This window comes from Melopsittacus undulatus, chromosome 5, assembly GCF_012275295.1.
Source record: "Melopsittacus undulatus isolate bMelUnd1 chromosome 5, bMelUnd1.mat.Z, whole genome shotgun sequence".
NCBI classification, from domain to species: domain Eukaryota; kingdom Metazoa; phylum Chordata; class Aves; order Psittaciformes; family Psittaculidae; genus Melopsittacus; species Melopsittacus undulatus.
The window spans coordinates 18,994,140-19,014,621 of record NC_047531.1 but is presented as its reverse complement, the minus strand read 5'-3'; the positions used below and the strand labels follow the sequence as shown (position 1 = coordinate 19,014,621).

The following is a 20,482-nucleotide window of genomic DNA, read 5'->3' as shown; positions in this document are numbered from 1 at the left end:
CGGTTTTATATTCTGCTTGTTGCAACAAGGCTAACAGGAAGGAAGAAAAATATGTTTCAGTTGTGCTGTTTTCTAAAAGCATGTTTTCAAGAGAAGACTTTTTCAGTGCATTAGATGGTACATTTTTCTAACACCCTTTTGTATGCTCTTTCTTTTTCTTCTGGAACATTTGCTTCTGTGCAAACATCCACTGTAAATATATTTAACAGTTCTGAAAATTTTAGGTGTTGTCAGTAAGGTTCTTTATGAAAACAAACTCCACGAAGTGACAGGTTCCCGGTACATGGTGATCCTAGCCTTAGTGCAGGTTGACAGATATGACATCCTACTGGCTCACCTTTTTCACTTACTGTTATCTGGACCCCTAGGTCTTTTCTGTCATATATATGACATGCCTCAGTGAGGTTTAATATGACAGAACTGTTTGTTTTATCACTCCAGAGCACAATCTTTCCTGACAATGAAATCAGACGGTTCAATTTACTTAAATTTTTGTGCGTTCCACGTGTCAGAAGGCTGAGGTAAAGCATCCTGGCATCCATCAAAAGAGAGAAGATAAGCTATTTGTTCTTTCACATCAAATTTATACCAAAGTATATTGACGTGCCTGGTTACTCATATCTCCACCATATCTGATTTTTATTGTTGTTTTCACAATAATTTAAGGAGTTCAGGCATTCTTTCTACCTTGACTTGACAGATCACAAATATAAGTGATTTAAAGGGTGAGAGAAATGTTTATGTCATGACCAGGTAGCAACTTGTCCCTTCTAGATTTAAGAATAGTACAGAAAGTTAAAATAATATTTTGAGGAAAAGGTATTCATAGAATAGTAGATTGAGTCTGAGAACATTCACAGTATGTTGTCTTTTTAAATGTCATTTTACTACAATTTTCTCAGTTCTAGAAACATTCAGATACAGTTTTGTATGCTCTGGAGGAGGTACAGGGCAGATCTGCACTTAGGTTGTAAACTAAGTGGGAAGCAATAGCTGGTCTGTTACCTGGAGCTGGAGGAGAGTAACAGGAAGATTTCAGATACTTCTTAAAATATGCTGTATGTGCGGAAGTTGTGACTGCATTACAAAAATATCATTTGGCAAATATGTATTGAAATTTCTTTAATTTAGTCATCATTTTAATATAAATACATTAACCCCTTTAGACTGTCTGATTTACATACAAGTTTTATTATTTATTATTAGGACTAAATTTGATGTTTAAAAAAATGCCAGTGCTTCTCTTTTTAGAGAGCATTTTTTTGTTGCATCCTTTTATTTTATACATGCTGCTATTTGTCAATATGGGCTAGGGGATCAAAAACACATGCTCAGTCTAAGTGGGGGATTCCTAGATGTTGTCTGCTTTAGCTTTTCTCACTGTGATTTGCCTCCCACCTTTATTTTAGAATCACTTTCTGCTATATTATGCCTCTGGGAAAATATCTGGAAGATTCAAGGAGTTGAAATTCAATAAGATCTGAGTAGGCCCCGCTATTGTGCCAATAGTACTAATTTTCTTGAGAAAGGATATTATTTATCTTTGGGGGTGTTTTGGGAGAAATATATGCTACCTTGTGTTCATATGGGGATGAGGTAGAAACGACTTGAATTTAAAGGTTCAGCTGAAAAGCTAAATTGTCTAGTTGCAGTCTGTTCTTTAACTGTATTCATGAGTTGCTGTTTATCATTCAAGGCAATGAGAGATGGGAAAGCTAGCATACATGTTAACTGAAAGCTTTAAAAATAAAGATCACTGTTCAAAGAAGAATCAGCATAAAGAGATATCAACAGTTGTTAAATATTTAATATTACAGACCAGATGGAATTGGAACAGTATCTGTTGAAGAGAAAGAAAGGTTTGAGGAAATTAAGGACAGACTTTCCTCCCTTTTGGAAAACCAAATAAGCCATTTCAGGTGAGTGTGTAATTTATTCAATTAATATTAATTATTTTCTGGAAGAATTTTCTCATTGTGTTCAATTTTGGTCTTCAATAAGTGAATTCAAACTAAAATAATCTGTCTGAAAATAAATTTTGAGTATGTTAAACATGAAACTATTTATACAAGTGATTGTGCTTAAAATTTATTTGTGTGTCATGTGAGTTGGATTTTTCTGTGGTAGAAAAGATTGTGCAAGAATATAGGCCTGGGTTTGTTGATAATTTTTAGCTTTATGCTTTCTATAACTCTAAGAAAATTGTCTACATGAAAATGACAGCAGTTTCTGGATTTTTACTGATTAGAAAAATCACATGAGTAGAGAACAGTTTTGATAAACGGCTGCTAAAACTTTTCTGGATGTCTAATGTAATTTTCTTGGGTTTATGATATACTTATCAGCTAAGGCCCATTGTCCTTAGTAAAGAGTATGTCATATGCAAGGACTGCCAATGCAACTAGAACGTGTTTAGGGAGGGAGTAGGAGAAACAGGGCGAAATATCATCTGGGTTGATATTTCCTTCTGTTTTCTAGCAATTCATGGTTTATGAAGCTTAGCATGAAAACAGCATGTGGACCATCAAATCTGTTACTTTATCACACTAAGCAAACCTATCTGCCATTATTTTGTCAATCTAATAATTTTTTAGAATGTATTTATAGATTTTTTTTTGTCTCTGTATCACTTCATGACAACCAATTCCATAGTTTAAATAGCTCTGTGTGAAACAGCTTCCTTTTTTTTTTGACAAGGTTGCCTGTAAATTTGTTGGATGCCCCTCTGGTTTGATGAGGAAAATGTCTAGCATTCAGTGGTATCTGTTGTGTTGATAACTTGGTCATTGGGGATTTTTTGAGCAGAGAGTACATAGCAGCCTTCACTTGGGACTTCATCCTTGTGTTAAACTAAAGAAAGCTAGAATTCTTTTTGGAGGGTATTGCTTTTGGGGAAAAAAAAATATACTTTCTTCTTTTATTCTTCCCTGACACATTAGCTGGTTCCTGCCTTCCAATGAATTAAATAACTCTTTCCAGGGAAGCGATACAGAGCAGCATAGGACACAGTGCCTCTTACCCAGGTCTTCGAAAGGCAGGTTGAGATTACTGACAAAGAACATCATCTGCAAGGGGAAAGAAAACAAGTTCTTAAAAAAAAGGAGAATTGGAGATGGGAGAAGACCTCTGGCCTGCGATTGGCATGGTCATATTCTGTCAAGTTTATGATAGAAACATAGAAACGTAATAGCTGTAATTTCCAATAAATGTAATTACTTTTACCCATACACAATGGTGAGGTCAGTGAAAGTACCTGTGACCCCAAAAATATTGAAGTTTCAGAAGCCTTCTGAATACATAGAGAGAAGAGGGAAATGGAGGAACAAGAGAGGCATCTTCAGAATAATTCTGTTCACCTTCAGGCCTTCACATGCATGCAACTAGTTACATAATGTACAATAATGTCTAAACAGTTATTTGAGTTGGAACGAATAAAGGTGAAACCATTATATCTGCTTACCTACACGCTACATAGGGTATAAATTTGCAGTATATTAGTGACCATAGGAACTTACTGCCTCAATCTTGTCAGGTTTTGAGGAAATTCAAACATTAGAAGCTCCTGCTTGAGAGCAATTCAATGTGTCATTCAAAGGTGAAGGCACCATTCTTCAGAGGACTCTAAGGTTTGCTTTAATATCCTATTTAATCAAGACAGATGACAGTGATCCACCAGGTGAAGAGCAATCATTTTATCTCTCTCTGAACAAATGTTGGAACTAAAAAAATTAGGTGGAATGTCTGAATTTAGATGGCATAATACTGGTATAAGGAAGAATCAATAGTGCCCTGGAATCTGAATTCGTAAAGCATATACAATCACAAGACAGGGCATCCTAATAAAGAATTAGCATTAGACTTTTTAAAAAAACCTTGACACAAATAATGTAAAAAGATCACCTGTATCATTAATTAGCAAATAACCTTTGCTGTGAGATTGCTTTCTTAAGAAAATGCAGTGCTAAAAACTCTCCATATATCAACCCATCAGAATTGTTGTGATAACTCTGAAATGCTGAATATTTTGGAAAACTCATGCAGCAGTAAAGGTTGTTGCAAAGCATGCACTGAGGTTCTCTGCTTAACCATACTGTCCCTGGTGAATGCTGTATTCCTTGTCACTGTGTATTCCTTGTCACCAGGCAGACCATCATCTCCCAGGCTGGCTTCCTGCTTCCACTGTTCTTTATACTGTCAGCTTGAGTGTCCATGCTATTTATGAAGGCCCTAGAATATTTCAGAGGGTTTCATGTCCTCCTCTTTCAGATAGGTTTTACAGTTTTTAAATGTTGTATTCCCTACAATAACCTTTTTATCTTCCTTTTGCTTGGTTTTGCTTGGTTTTCTAACCTTTTTTGTTTTTCAGTTGTGGTGTGTGTTTGACTTGGGACATAGAATTTTCTCTCAGGCTGCTTGTAGGTTTCTTGCTTTTTGGAATGCTCCTTTAAGATTTAGACATTTATTTTTCAAGTTCTCTGGTTTTTCATACTTTACATTCTTAAAATTGAATATACAGAATGAGTATGGTACATATGATGTAGTATACTGAATCAGTACAATACATGTACAGATTTTTTTTTGCCTGTTCTCTTTTGCTGCATTATTAAATTTTAGTCCTTTATGATCACTACTACAGAGCACCTCTCCTTCTCTGCACCTCTCAAACTATGTCTTGTCACAGTTGAGACCAAATCCAGAAGAGTATCTTTTCTTGTGAAGTTGTTCAAGGAAGTGACTCAAAACTGTGTCCCAAAATATTGTATCTCATCCTAATGAGACATGTACACGTCTATAGTTAAAATTCCTTTCTATTACTATTTGTCAACAATTTGCAGCTTCTCTAATCTCAACATTTTCTAATCATTCTCATTATCCTAATTAGGGGGTCAGTGGTACAGACTTTCAAGGATCACCAGCACTTGTCTAGAGTATTTACCACTTCTTAAGATACTTTGTCAACTTACCTGCACACTGAGACTTCAAGTCTCTGCCTGCCTCTTAGGCATCAAATGTGGAAGAGCCATATTTCATATGCTAAGGCACGTGAAAAACAACAAGGTGGCTGCTGACAGCCAGCATGGCCTCACTAAGGGGAAATCCTGCCTGACTAGATTGGTGGCCTTCTATGATGGGGCTACACAACTGATGGACAGGGGCAGAGCAGTTAACATCACCTACCTGGACTTGTGCAAAGCATTTGATACTGTCTCGCACGACATCCTTGTCTCTAAATTGGGGAGACATCAATTTGATAGGTGGATTACTCGGTGGATAAAGAACTGACTAGATGGCTGCACACAAAGAGTTGTGGTTAATGGCTCAACGTCCAGCTGGAGACCAGTAACAAGTGATGTCCCTCAGGGACGGGTGTTGGGACCTGTCTTGTTCAACATCTTTGTTGGTGACATGGACAGTGGGATTGAGTGCACCCTCAGCAAGGTTGCTGATGACACCAATCTGTGTGGTTCTGTTGATATGCTAGAGGGAAGGAATGCCATCCAGAGGGACCTTGACACACTTGTGAGGTGAGCTGTTGCCAACCTCATGAAGTTTAACCATGCCAAGTGCAAGGTCCTACACCTGGGTGGGAGCAATCCCAGGCACAGCTACAGGTTGGGTAAAAAGGAAATTCGTGGTAGTCCTGTGGAGAAGGACTTGGGGGTGTTAGTCAACGAGAAAATGAACATGAGCCAGCAGTGTGCACTCACAGCCCAGAAAGCCAACTGTATCCTGGGCTGCATCAAAAGAAGTGTGACCAACAGGTCGAAGGAGGTGATACTGTGGGGTTTCCATCTACATCAGGAATTTAAAGCTGGTTGGGTTTTGGAAGCTTGTTATGTTATTTATGTAGCAGAACATACCTGGAAGGAAGTCTTTGATTTGGAATAGTAAGCGTAATCAAGAAATGAGTGACATTTATTCAAAAGCTACTGTTAGATGATGATAGGAATAAACAGTGGGAAGCTCAAGTCAAGGACTATAGAAATATACTGCAAAGGAAGGAGGAGACAAAACACCTAAAGGCGTGTTCTGATTTAAGATGACTTAACACCTAAGAGTCATTAAATCTGCTTTGCTAATTTGTTAACTTCTTCTCAAAAATTGTTAGCACCATTATAAGAAACAAAATGAGACAAAGCAAATACTGGAATTCTTGCTGTGGGAAATCGTTTTTTGATCTCATTTTCAGGGCTTTATTTTGGCTGACCAAAATGTATCTAAACTTCACTGATCTGAATCCTTTTATCATTAGAAAAGATTTTACTATTGGAAAACATTAGAATATGAGGCTACCATTCTCAGTGAGTAATAATAAAAAGATAATAATCTCAGCAAAAGAAAAAATCTTTTTTTACAACTGGGGATTTCCCAGAAAGATTTTATAGATGGGATTAAGAGAGGTTACAGTTGCCTGAGCATTGTGGTTTTATCGAGCTGATATATTGGATCAGTCACTATACAAAAATGAAAAACAAAGCTATAAATGGGATCACTTTTTAATTTAGAGAACTTCAGAAGTATCAAGACAAAGAAGGGTATGGTTTAAGTTGTAGCTGATAAAATCTAAGATATTAAATGCTTTACCATGCTATTTATAATAGAAAAAATGTCATGGAATATTTCCAGGCATTTTTATTCCCATATTATCTCTAGAAACTTAAATATCTGTCATTTTATCTTAATCCAGTATTAAAACAAGATATAATATACATAGTGCTATTTCACAGCTCCTGTAGCTGTCATGTCTACATGAGAAATAGCACCTCTTTTCAGGAAGATGACAATTAAGCTTATCAGAGACCATTAATTGTGTTTCATAATTGAGAAAGTGGAAGTGATGCTTTTTGTCTTTTGTATTTTTTCTGTATTTAGGCCTGAGCTGCTGGTGGGCTGATACTGTTGTACTGTGTATATGATCCATGGTAGACTGCTGGAGAGGCCTTCTGCTTTCATTAGTACTTCATGTTTGGGAGCCTTCTACTAACTTAATTTAATGTTATGTACAGTTATGTCTCAAAGTAAATTCTTGGTGTAGGTATTATAATTTTGATAATTTTCTCTTCCCCTTTTCTTTGTTTCTTTTTCAGATACTGCTTTCCTTTTGGACGCCCCGAAGGAGCTTTAAAAGCCACGCTTTCATTACTTGAAAGGGTAAGTTTGAGAACATATCTTAAACTCTGCTTGAGTACTAAGCCTACATTTTTCTTTTGCCTTCACACTGCTGAAAGCAGGCTCATGTCTCCTCAGGTATTTTACTGTTGGTTTTAACTGTTCACTGGAGCTTTTTTCTTTATTGTCTTTGACAAATCTGTTTTCTCTATGATTTGACTTTCACTTCAAGCCACTGTGGTGACTCTGTTTCTTTAAAATTTAACAGTTACCCAGAATTACCTCTAAGGTAATGCAAGTGTACTCTGCAGCCCCCCTTTCCTGCTTTCTATGGCTTCCTGCTTCTGATGTTGTCTATACCTACGTATAACATTAAAAAGCTTATATATAATCCAAATAATCTTCCATAAATTCTAATCTAAGTCAATTTAAGAAGGAAAAGCTAAATGCAGTAAAAATGACATGGGCAGTTATAAATGTAAATTCTGCCCAGCAAATCCATTTGTGTTGACTAGAAGCAAGGCAACCTCATAATGTTGAAAAGCATCTCAGTCGCCTTTAGGGAAAGAGAACTTTAAATGCCAGCAGAGATTCCAAAGGGATTGTGTCAGCAGGAGCCTGATGAAGGTATGAATTCAAAAAAAAAGCTTAGATCCCAGTCTGTGTAGCTTTGCCAAAGTCGAAGGTCTGGTCCTGGAGAGTGTCAGTTCCCCACTACAGTACGCTCCATGGATAGAGATTCTGTCTTAGAAAACCTCTGCCATGATCAAAAACACATAGAGAGATGGGGTATATATGTTTTCTTTCACTTACAATCTCAGTGATTGTAGTGCTGTGTAGATTCCTTTGTGTTTCCTTTGTGTTATATGAAACAGCCATTTCCTCTCACAGTTCCTGCTGTTAAAAATGGCAATGGTACTCTGATGCTGAAGGAACACCACTGTCTGTTCCTGACTGGGAATAAATGTGCATTTCTATACTTGTGGATGCAGAATGGGATAGAAATATCTTATTTTACTTGTCATTGAAATCTTGGGGAACTAGGGGAAAAACAAAACAATCCAGATCCAGAATAAAAGGTTTTGAATACTGTATTTTGACTTGTTAACCCAGAGGTTATTCATTAAAAAGAAGCAGGTAAACAAAGGTACAGTTATCATTATGTATGTGCAAATAACAGAAGTTTCTCTGTTAGGAAACCTGTTTCTTTTCTACTGTACCTTCTCCAGACCATATCTCTTGCTCCCTCCCTTTCACAGTAATTCTTAGACATGTTCTGTAAGGGTGTAGCATGTCTGGGAGAAGTTTTTTTGAAAGACTGTGAGTTACCTGAAGCTATTATTTACATACAAAATGTGGTGAAAATATACTGAATCACTTGTAACAGGTGATCCACTTTATCAAATTCCTACATTTTAAAAATGGACAGGTTTTGAAAACTGGCAGGTTTTGAAAAGGTTTGTATGATATGTTCTTCTACTTGTCCATAATCAAATAGTCTACCAGAATTTCAGTGTTTTCCCTGACTACTACAGAGGACTCTTTTTCACAGCAAGGACATGTTGAATTTGAATAACTGTGATTGTAGAAAAGTCAGTATTAGTTCTGATGGTGTGGTTCACAGTTTCTCCTTTACATTATGCAATGGTGGAAGCTTTTCCACAGGTGACAACCAAGCAAATTTCCACATCCATATCTTTTGCAGACACCGTGATCCAGACAATCCATGGAATGCTCTTGTTTTGTTATACTGGTCTTGGCATTACACAAATGAAGACTGACCAGCATGCGGCAAGATGCCAAACAGCAGGGGGGTATTGTTTATAAATACCATATAGGCAGTCAAGCCAGGGTTGAACAGAAACGTTGAAAGACAAATATCTAGTTCCTTTTTGATTTCTGCCTTTATCATTATCAGTTCTGTAGTAACTTTAGGATACTTTTATTCTTTTTCCTTGGGTTTTGGGTAATGACTATAACCAAGAGGTACAATTGTCTCTGACACAGGTTTTAATGAAAGATATTGCCACTCCCATACCAGCAGAAGAGGTGAAGAAAGTGGTCAGAAAATGTCTGGAGAAGGCTGCCTTGATCAATTACACACGACTTACAGAATATGCCAAAATAGAAGGTTAGTATAGCAATCAACTGCCAAAGTGGCTGTAAAAGCCAACAATGCCTATTAACTGAACATTCTGTGAGCAACCTTTTCCCTTTCTAGAACAGAACCATTCCACAGCAAGGGGAAATGTCTCATTAAAATCTCAGCTGGTGAACTATGGAGCTTTTTTTCCTATTCATTGCTTTAATATGCCTCCTGGGACCGTTTGAATAGAAGACTAGGACTTCCTAATTTAAGTTGGCCTTTGTTCTTACTTTTGAGTTCTCCATAAATCTAGAAGGTTGTTTATGAGTTATTTTTTATTTCTCTAATTATTTCTTGTAATTAAACTACTGACAGGAAATTCTTACCTTAACAGCAGTAACAGTACCTTGAAACTTGAAAACTGTGGGTAAAGTTGCTTTCCTGATGCACTTATAATTCAGACAGATAGATAAGTGTTATTTGTTTTTGCTGTTGTTTTGTCAGGTGTATAATAATAATCTGATGACTAAAATCTTAATTACATCCTGGTTTTCCAAAGTGATCAATGGGATAAAATACTAGATTTGATGGTAGTCAGAAGTTTTTCTGGAATTACATTTGTTCTAGAAAGTATATAATAAAATTTAGATTTTTCTCAAAAAAAGTTGCTAGAGTACATAATGTCACTTTACTCTTTGTAAACCTATGTAGAACAAAAAGGAAGTCAGTCAAATTCCTTGTCAAGACACGTCTGTTATTCTTCTTTAAGCACAGAAAGCTTGAGATACACCTGTACAGATATATTCAGGAGAAGAATACAGTGTGTCCACATCTCTATAACTGAATTATTGGAGCTGGTTTCAGTTAACAGGAAAATATATGAAAGATGAATTCTGCTTTTAAAAAATCTAATTTTATGCATATTATATTTTTTTAATAGCATGTATTTCTAGCAATGCACTAGAAGAACCAGAGTTATCATAGGAGAAAAATGAAGAAGCCTCATATTTAGCAGTATTATACAGCCAACTTTTTTTCCTTTTTCCATTTCTTCTCAAACTCCCTGAAAAACATGAGTTAACCAATCTCACAAGTGATTAACGAAAAACCCATCTCATCACTATAGCAACCAGTATTATATCATGGAAGTAACAACATGAAACCATCTTAGTAACCAGTTTATCATAATTAATTATGATATCATGTTGTGTTAAAGAAAGAAGGATGAATATTAAATCTATCTGGAAAATGAAAAAGCAAAAATAACGGTTTTTCTTAGCTTTTATCTTTCTCCATTCATAAAGGGTATTTTTTAAATGTTCTGTATTTCAGACTTTTAGCAAATCTGTTAAAATAATAGGTATAAAAATAGAAAGATTTTTAAAAGATTACAAAAGCGTACAAAGGTTATCTAAATTCACTGAGACTAAATTGAATTGGAAAACTTTTTTACAGTGATGTAAATGCATCTTTGTCCAAGATTTTCTTACTGTTTTCGAAAGAAGTGTGACAGTTCCACTGAAAGCAGCAAAACTGGCATTCTAAAATATGCACACTGTTAACCTGCAATAAGCTGGAACAGCACACAAAACTGCTGTCCATCCCATGGCGTATTTTGACTTGCAAATTTCTTTTTGGATTTATTGTCTTTTGATTTAAACATAACTAGATTTATGCAAGTAGTTTATGCTCATGTAATAGAAAACCCAAAGCACGATAGATAATTCCATGTATAAATGTACTATTTCTCAACAAGAAATAGGTTAAGTACTGTTTGAAATTGAAGGCTCCAGCATCATAACATCAAAACATTAAAAACACTGGTCTTCAGTAGCAATAAGAACTGTATTGGTCTCTTTCTATACTCTGGTCATTACAAAAATGCTACACATTTATCAGTATAAATATAACTGTTTTCAGCAATAGGTTCCATTCTGCTGCATTAGGTTTATGGGAACATTATTGTATCTGTGCACTAAAATTGCATTCTTCTCTTGAAAGCAATTCACGTTAGTGTTTGCATTAATTGCTTGCTCCTCAAATTGCATACAAAAAGCATATAGTCATCATCTTCATAACATTACTGACATTGTCAAATGTAACCGTTATACATTTGGGAATTTTGTCCTGTAAGTATTTCTTCAGTGAACAACAGAAGAACTAATATCATATTAGTCAGTCAGAATGCAACTATCACATGATAATATCAGCTATAGACCAGTAGTCACTACCTAAGAAGTAGACATGCAAAGAAGGCTCTAACAAAAATAATATTCTTATATTCTTACTTTTTATATTCTTTTACTGTTATTTATATTTCTAAATTCTCAGGTACAATATGCGAACTCAGCCAGTCAGCTTGAAATACAGACTACACAGGACTAGTAAATATAAATATACCTGAAAACACACCATTTCTCCTTTAGCTGACAAAACACATCATTTGTGTGACCTGACTGTCAGGATGTTTACTGTTATACTCAAGATTTTAAAAACATTTTAACACCTTATTTGCTATCTGTTCTTCTCTAATAAAATTTAAATAGTTATATTTCTATAATGAAGATTTTCTTCTTTTTTCTTTCTTTTTTCTTTTCTTATATTCAGCTACAACAGAAAAGGACACAGGTGATTACTATTTGTGTGCATGTCTGCATGTATTACAGATGCAGTGTGTTGTGTCTGTTATTTTATTATTTTGGTGATTTCAGCAGTACCAAACTAGTGACAAGAACGTGCATGAATGTTAAAATTCATTTTGATGTAGTCCATGCATTCTTCATTTACACTGATCTTTAACTATGATGTGCATAATTATTAACAAGTTAGCTAATTTTGTATTTTGGAATATAATGCAATTGTGGTTTCTGTGAAATAGGTATAACTGAGTGATGAAGGTTGGCTTTTGAATTCAAAATCAGTTTGTGAATTTGCAGAAATAATTCATAGTCATCAGGAAAAAGACACCTGTTTCTTAATGTTCCTTTATTTTCCTAGAGCAGCGGAAGTTTGGGAGGATGGTAGTTCTTCGTGTTCCTTATTTCATGGAATAGTTTTGGTGTATATTCTTGTCATGGGTTGAGCTGTGTTTTGACTTCTGGGCTGGGAACAGTTGCTTGGTGGCGGGCATGTTTTGGGGGTGTTTTTGTTCAGGGCCTTTTCTGAGCACGTGCTCTGCCAGGGAGGAGGGGAGTCCGGGAGGAAAGAGAGACGGGACACCTGACCCAGGCTAGCCAATGAGGTATTCCATACCATAGCACATGATGCCCAGGATGCAACTGGGAGAGAGAGAGCTGGAGGGGGGGAGCTCTGGAGGAAAATGAAGGAGGGAGCACGCGGTGCTCGGCCGGGCAGGGTGGAGTGAGTTATGGGTCGGTGGCTGGTGGGGTGTTGTATTCTTTTCGCTTGTTATTGGCTGTATCATTATTATTGTGTTATGCCTTAGCTATTAAACCGTTCTTATCTCAATCCGTGGGGGCTACATTCCTTGGATTCTCCTTCCTAACTCTCCGGGAGTTGGGGGACTTGGTTTAAACCACGACAATTCTCCAGTAGTGCAGAGAGGGGGTTTGTTTATATCCCAATATTTAAGAGAGTGATCATAAAAAGAGCATAGCTGAAGTAGTATTTGTGGCTGAGTAGTACTGGCTGCATAGAATTATGACGGACTGTGCATATATATATGTGTGTATATATATATATATATATATACACTATGAAATAGATGCATACTCTACTTTGTTTTACCTAACCCTAACCCTAAGACTTACCTACAGACCAAGTGGAAGCCTGATGCTCTGTGGGGCTTCCACGAATAATAAAAACCAGAGTTGTGGGAAGGGGCATTGAGTTGGTAGTATTCTCAGGATGAAATAATTTTCAATCTGGAAAGACAAACTGGTGTGACGACTATAAAGGTTGCATGGAAGTAGTTCAAAGTAGGGTGCCTTGCCAATGAGGAGCTTGGAGGGATGGTCCATTTTTTGAGGAACAGCTTCTTCAACCAGTAAACAAGAAAAAAGTATTAGTTAATTATAAAAACTACTTTTTTAAAGCTGTTCATAACTGAAGATTTAAAAAAAAAAATCCATTGGTTCCCAAAGCTTCTACATGTTTTTGTTTGAAAGCTCTAAATGCCCTGGAAAGAGAAGAGCTCAGGCTGGAATTGTTAAAGAGAGCAGACGATGCACTGATTGTATGGGTATTCATGCCACAACTTGTTAGGGTGAGTTGTTAGGAGCTCACATTGATTAGGTTGTCTGCCAGCCGGCTCTGATCAACAAGGAAAAGTTCGTTAAGCAAGTGCTTCAGAGCACTTGGAGGCTCCTTCAGCAATTTCTCTGTGAAAAGACCTATCTCCCTGCTAGGTAAGACAACTAAAGCCATTTACTATTCTTACACCTTTAGGTATTGAAGAAAATATCTTTTCAAATTAGAAGTTTAGAAAAATTTTGACATTAATTTGTAAAATAAAGAAAAAACAACCTAATTTCAGAGTTTGCGTCCTTTTGACCCTTGCACTCTAAAGCCTCAGCAGGACACTTTTATATCATGTGTATCACCTCAACTACAGATATTCCTTCTGCCACATACTTGCTATTGTTTATCAGGCTCCTTATGTCAGAAATACAGACCACTGAACACATGACACACAGTTACAAGAACAGGGGGGAAAAAAAGGAAAAAAATTAGTGTACCTGATTTCAGTCATTTTACATTAGGTTTATGCATGCTTTGAAAGAAACTATTGCCATGTACTTAAGATAGGATAGCAAAGCTGTCCCGTAAGTGTCTGGCAAATACTTATACTACAGAATGGATGAGAAGAAAGCCTATCACATGCAGTGAGTAAATGGAAATTCACTGTGTGAGTTAGGTGAAACTAGAGGCTTATAGGCTTATAAGAGGTATATAGCCTTAAAGGTATATAGTGTTTGTAATTTAACTGCTTAATCAAATTACACTTCTGAATGAAAATGCATCTTAAAATTAATCAGAAACTCAGAAAAATTAACTTTATTGAAAGGAGTAAATAGACTCTGTTACCCCAGAATTTTGTGTCTCATTGAACCCATTTATCTGATGCAAAAGATGAAGCAGCTGAAAGGAATACATATAAAATTATATTTTAGCCTGGCTAGCAGGACCAAATCCTGCTCCACTTTGTCACTAACTAAACTGTAAATTTCATCATAAACTTGATGTACAATAGGCTTGTCTCTTATGCTGTGTATTGCATTGTCGTGGAAAATAGGGAAATGCTATTTCTTGATAATTATTATTTACCCTTTAACTTCTGCATTAGATACCATATAGAGAATCCTGAATTGCAGGAGTGTCCTTGTTAGGTAGTACAGAGGTGAACATGCAAATTCTTTTTGTTGTGAGAATCCTTTTTCAGCAGTGTGGTTGCCTGGTTCCCAGGTCTATTCCCTGAGTGCTCTTATTTTCGCAGGCTCAATTGAACAAGACTGAATGCTTTCCCAAAGACAGTTGTTACTTTCCTAATGGCAGACACAGTAGTATAAGCAGCACTTGCACCAACAGAATTTGTTGCAGTTGGGATGACATTTTATTTAGCACTCCCATGTCATTGTACTATTATGAATATAGAACAGCTTTTTTCAATAAAAATTACAGTTGCAATGACAATTATACAGGGTTCAGCATGTCATTGCTTACGACATGTATGGCTGAAATTCTCATGGAGTAGCTAATCTGTTCAGTCAGTATAATTGCCATTTTGAAGAGAATGGCAACAGACCTACTATTATAATTTTGAACTGTGTCTAAGAACTGTCATATAATGGCCTTGTAGTTTTCAGCAAGGCTTTATAATTTGTCAAGGAGATGATCACAGAATCAATGTGAAAATCTCTTTTTAAGTATAAACCATTTTCATCACAACACATACTACCTTTGAGACTTCTCTGCCTGAAAGTACTTTTAAGATCATGTTGTGTATGGCATATTTTCCTGTCTTATTCAATATTTAACTTGAGTTAACTGTTCCTATTGATAATGTTGAACATAACAGGACCTGCTAAATTCTGAGGCCACTGACAAACAGCATTCTTCAGATGCATTTTGTATAGCCTCTAGTGAACAGCTTACAGAAATTTACATGCCTCCCTCACTTGTTTTCTCTCTTTTAAAAACAATGGCCTTCCTTATACAGAATTCATATTTTTACTTATATTTTATACATGCCCATTAATACAGAGAATAAAAAAAATATGTTATTCTTTTTCAAAAATTAATGGTTTACCCCATTTAAATTTGTTTGAAATCTGAATGGCTGAGGAGTAATGTATTCTGCTTGTGCTGTTGTCATCTCCTAAAATAAGTAGTAGCAGCTTACATGTAAATATATTTTTCAGCACAAGGGCATTACCTTGCTCTGCAGAAATAAAGGAACTGGGTTAGAGATTGAAGTGGCAAATGGCTGTGAAGCAAACAGGGCTGCATCTGTCATTGTTCCTAGATATTATTTCTGAGGCAATAGATTGTAAAAATTTAAATTATTAGGCATTTTTTCTTTTAGCTCATTCTCTTTAAAAGTCTGTAGTAATGGAATATACTGGGTTCCTTGTGCCAAACAGTTTTAATAAAAGGAATGAGAATAAATTCGATTAAAATCAGAGCAAATAGTTACTGTGTAGCATACAATAGCTCAAAGACAAATCAAAGTTGTCATCCCAATATTTCTTTTTATCAGACAGACTGCCAAAGGCTGAATAACTGTTAACTCCATACAATAGAAGGTCAGGAGCAACTCAACAGTTTGTGGTTTTTTAAAGGACATCGATCGTTAACATACTCATTACATACAGGTTTCTAAAGGAAAGGTAGTATGTAAATGCCCTCAAGGCTCAGAAGGATTTATCAGACTTCAAAAGAAGAACACTACAAACATTATTGAAATTGAGAAGACAAGTGGAGAGAGTTATTGTACCTGGAGAGGATGTGATTAAAGCTCTCCATGCATGTTCATTTCACTGAACAAACAAAAACGAATGAGTTGCGCAGCAGCATAGCACCTTCTTGGTCTCTGTTACAGAGCTAAACAGAACGAGGGGGATATGGGCAAATATCCCTCATGTCAATTTTGAAGCAGAGGTCTTGAAAAACAAAACAAACCTGGATTGATGGGTCCACATTGTGATATTCCTTCATGAACATAAATTCTGTCTTAACAGCTGGGCTGTCAGTCTTTGTCACTGCTCTTCCCCTTTTCCAACACCTCCTTTATCCATGTGAAAGCCATTTCAAGTCCTGATTGCTCTACAGGTGTAGGAATCCCTTTACACTCAAATTAGTTTCTAGGTTTTAACATGCTAACCTAGTTCTATAACCCTAATTAAGAAGGTTTAGTTCCCTCCTTCATAGCATTTCATCATCACCCTATGATGCATTTTTAGACAATTGTTTTATACTCATGCAACTTAGGCTTTCATTACCTTGTCTCAGAGTATTAACCTCCTTTTCTTCATTTTTACCATCTTATCATCTCTATTAAAATCTGAATTCTGACTTCTTGAGCATCACTGACAAGAACTGTGAAGTCATACCCATGAAATGCCTTGCACAGTACTACCAGTACTATTATAACAGGACTGCTTGATCTAATATATAATAGAATCATAGGGTCATAGAACAGTTAGGGTTGGAAATGACCTTAAGATCATCTAGTTCCAACCCCCCTGCCATGGGCAGGGACACCTCACACTAAACCATGTCACCCAAGGCTCTGTCCAACCTTGCCTTGAACACTGCCAGGGATGGAGCATTCGCGCCTTCCTTGGACAACACATTCCAGTGCCTCACCACCATTACAGTAAAGAACTTCCTCTTTCTATCCAATCTAAACTTACCCTGTTTAAGTTTTAACCCATTACCCCTTGTCCTGTCACTACAGTTTGTAGTAAATAATCCGTCCCCACCATCCCTGTAGGCCCCCTTCAGATACTGGAAGGCTGCTGTGATGTCTCCACGCAGCCTTCTCTTCTCCAGGCTGAACAGACCCAACTTTCTCAGCCTGTCTTCATATGGGAGGTGCTCCAGTCCCCTGATCATCCTCGTGGCCCTCCTCTGAACTTGTTCTAAGAGTTCCATGTCCTTTTTATGTTGAGGACACCAGAACTGCACACAATACTCCAAGTGAGAGCAGAGTAGAGGGGCAGGATCACTTCCTTTGACCTGCTGGTCACACTCCTCTTTATGCAGCCCAGGATACGGTTGACTTTCTGGGCTGTAAGCGCACACTGAAGCTGGCTCATGTTCATTTTCTCATCAACCAACACCCCCAAGTCCTTCTCCACAGGGCTGCTCTGAATCTCTTTTATGCCCAACCTGTAGCTGTGCCTGGGATTGCTCCCACCCAGGTGTAGGACCTTGCACTTGGCATGGTTAAACTTCATGAGGTTGGCATCAGCCAACCTCACAAGTGTGTCAAGGTCCCTCTGGATGGCACTCCTTCCCTCCAGCGTATCAACAGAACCACACAGCTTGGTGTCATCGGCAAACTTGCTGAGGGCACACTCAATCCCACTGTCCGTGTCAGCGACAAAAATATTAAACAAGACCGGTCCCAACACCGACCCCTGAGGAACACCACTCGTTACTGATCTCCAGCCGGACATTGAACCGTTGACCACAACTCTCTGAGTGCAACCACCCAGCCAGTTCCTTATCCACTGAGTGGTCCACTTATCAAATTGATGGCACTCCAATTCAGAGACAAGGATGTCATGTGGGACAGTGTCGAACACTTTGCACAAGTCTAGATAGATGACGTCAACTGCTCCACCCCTGTCCATCACTTTTGTAGCCCCATCATAGAAGGCCACCAAATTGGTCAGGCAGGATTTTCCCCTATTAAAGCCATGCTGGCTGTCACCAAGCAGCTTTCTCTTTTTCATGTGCCCTAGCATGCCTTCCAAGAGAACCTGCTCCCAGATTTTGCCAGGCACAGAGGTGAGACTGACTGGTCTGTAATTCCCTGGGTCGTCCATTTTCCCCTTCTTGAAAATGGGGGTTATATTTCCCTTTTTCCAGTCATCAGGAACTTCACCTGTCTGCCATGATTTTTCAAATATGATGGCCGGTGGCTTTGCAACTTCATTCGCCAGCTCCTTCAGGACTTGCGGATGGATTTCATCGGGCCCCATGGACTTGTGTACATTCAGGTTCTTAAGATGATCTCTAACCCAATCTTCTCCTACAGTGGGCCTAGGGTCTTCATTCTCACAGTCCCTGCATCCTTCCAAGACTTGGGTGGTGCAGTCAGAGCATTTGCCAGTGCATACTGAGGCCAGTACTCTTAATGGCTTCCAGGGAGAGCCCACATTGTCCGTAGTCTGTCTTTTATTTGCAATGTACCTATAGAATCCCTTCCTGTTATCTTTAGCATCCCTAGCCAAGTTTAATTCTAAATCTCCTGAGGATCTCAAATTCAACCATCTCGTCATCACTGCAACCAAGGCTGCCCTGGAGCGTCACATTTCCAACCAGCCCTTCCCTGTTGGTGAGCATGAGGTCAAGCAGGGCACCTCTCCTCGTCGGCTCCTTTATTGCTTGCAGAAGGAAGTTGTCTTCCACACAATCGAGAAACCTCCTGGATTGCTTGTGCCAGGCCGTACCGTTGCCCCAACAGATGTCAGGGTGGTTGAAGTCCCCCATGAGAACAAGAGCCTGTGAGTGTGAGGCTTTTCCTATCTGTCTGTAGAGTGCTTCATCCACAGGTTCCTCTTGATCAGGTGGTCTGTAACAGATCCCCACAGTAATGTGTCCCATCACTGTTCTCCCTTTAACCCTGACTCACAAACTCTGTTGACTGCTCACCTGTCCCCAGACAGAGTTCCATACTCTCCAGCCTATCCCTAACATAAAGGGCAACTCCCCCTCCCCTCCTACCGGGCCTGTCTTTTCTAAAAAGCCTGTAACCTTCCATTCCAAGACTCCAGTCATAGGAGTCATCCCACCATGTTTTTGTGATGCCTATTATATCACAACCTCATAGGCATGCACACATCTCTAATTCCTCTTGTTTGTTTCCCATACTGCAGTTGTTTGTATAGGGGCATCTGGGCTGAGCTCCAAATAAAACCAACTCATGGGCTGGAGTGGCTGGAATATCCCTGCATTGTACCAAGCATTTATTATAGGTGCTGGCAACTGACTGGGTGTGTTGGGATGGAATGGTGCCCCCATCCCCAACACAACTAGTTTAAAGCATCCTTGACGAGTCTGGCAAGCCTCCTATCAAAACTGATCTTCCCCTTTGTTGTCAGGCTAGCCGCACCTGTCCCAAGTAGACCTGGCCTCCCAAATCGAGTCCCGTGTTCTAAATACCCAAACCTCTGACTATGACACCACTGTTATAACCATTTATTAACCTGTCCAATCCTTGTAGCTTTTTAAAGTTCTCCCCTTTATCCTGGAGAATTGACAAAAAGACTATCTGAGCTCCAGAGCCCTTAACCACCTCTCCCAGGGCTCTGTAGTGCTTCTTTATGTTCTCCATGCTACTGCTTTCTATATCATTAGCCCCCACATGGATCACTAGAAGTGGGCAACAGCCGTTGGTACTTACTAGAGCAGGAGCCTCTCTGCAACATCCCTGATCCTAGCCCCTGGTAGGCAACACACCTCCCTTGAGACTGGATCAGGCTGACAGGTGGGTTACTCTGTTCCTTTCAAAGTAGAGTCCCCTATTACTATGACCCGCCGCTTTTTCCTTGCAGCACCAGTAGTGATCTTTACCAATGCATCAGCTGGTTGTTCATGGTGTGAGTGTCTTTCCTCGTTAACCCACTGCAGAACTGCAAAGCAGTTCGGGATGGGGACAACAGATTTAGGAGGAATCCACTTGCTTTTAACTGTCCTCTTCCTCCTTTTTTTGTTGTCTTTTTTATTACTACTTCCCATCTTCCTGGGTTAACCTCTTTCTTTCCCCCATGATCTGCAGTGGACACTTGATGCCTTTGCACAGTTTCAGCCTGGAGCAAGCAGTCCTGCTTCCTCTCAGCTTCCCTGACATCTTTTAGCCTATTGGCAGTGTTCCACAGCTCAGCCACCTGCTGCAGCAGGACCTCCACCAGGGTGCATATTGAGGAACACTTGTCTTTTGATGTCTATCTTATGCTTGTGGCACACAGCCATTCTGTGAAAAGGTAATTCAACACAGTCTTCAGAGTTTTGATCATTTCCAACTGACAAATTCCCAGTTTATAGCAAAAGTTCATTGCTGTTCGTGTGTCAAAATGTGTTGCCCTCCTTTTTAAA

General features: G+C 38.3%; 1 protein-coding gene across 15 annotated transcripts in view; it reads left to right on the top strand.

Moving 5' to 3' along the window:
• Window positions 1-20,482, top strand: part of CADPS2 (calcium dependent secretion activator 2) — a 306,360-nt gene that overhangs the window by 216,273 nt on the left and 69,605 nt on the right. For 8 of the 15 annotated variants that reach the window (XM_031046292.2, XM_031046289.2, XM_031046296.2 and 5 more), the window contains 4 exons: window positions 1,818-1,919; window positions 7,089-7,152; window positions 9,118-9,241; window positions 11,804-11,824. In XM_031046292.2, the coding sequence (XP_030902152.1) occupies window positions 1,818-1,919; window positions 7,089-7,152; window positions 9,118-9,241; window positions 11,804-11,824 (311 nt within the window). The remainder of the gene's footprint in view (window positions 1-1,817; window positions 1,920-7,088; window positions 7,153-9,117; window positions 9,242-11,803; window positions 11,825-20,482) is intronic. The other 7 variants (XM_031046299.2, XM_005146086.3, XM_005146087.3 and 4 more) reach the window with 1 other exon arrangement.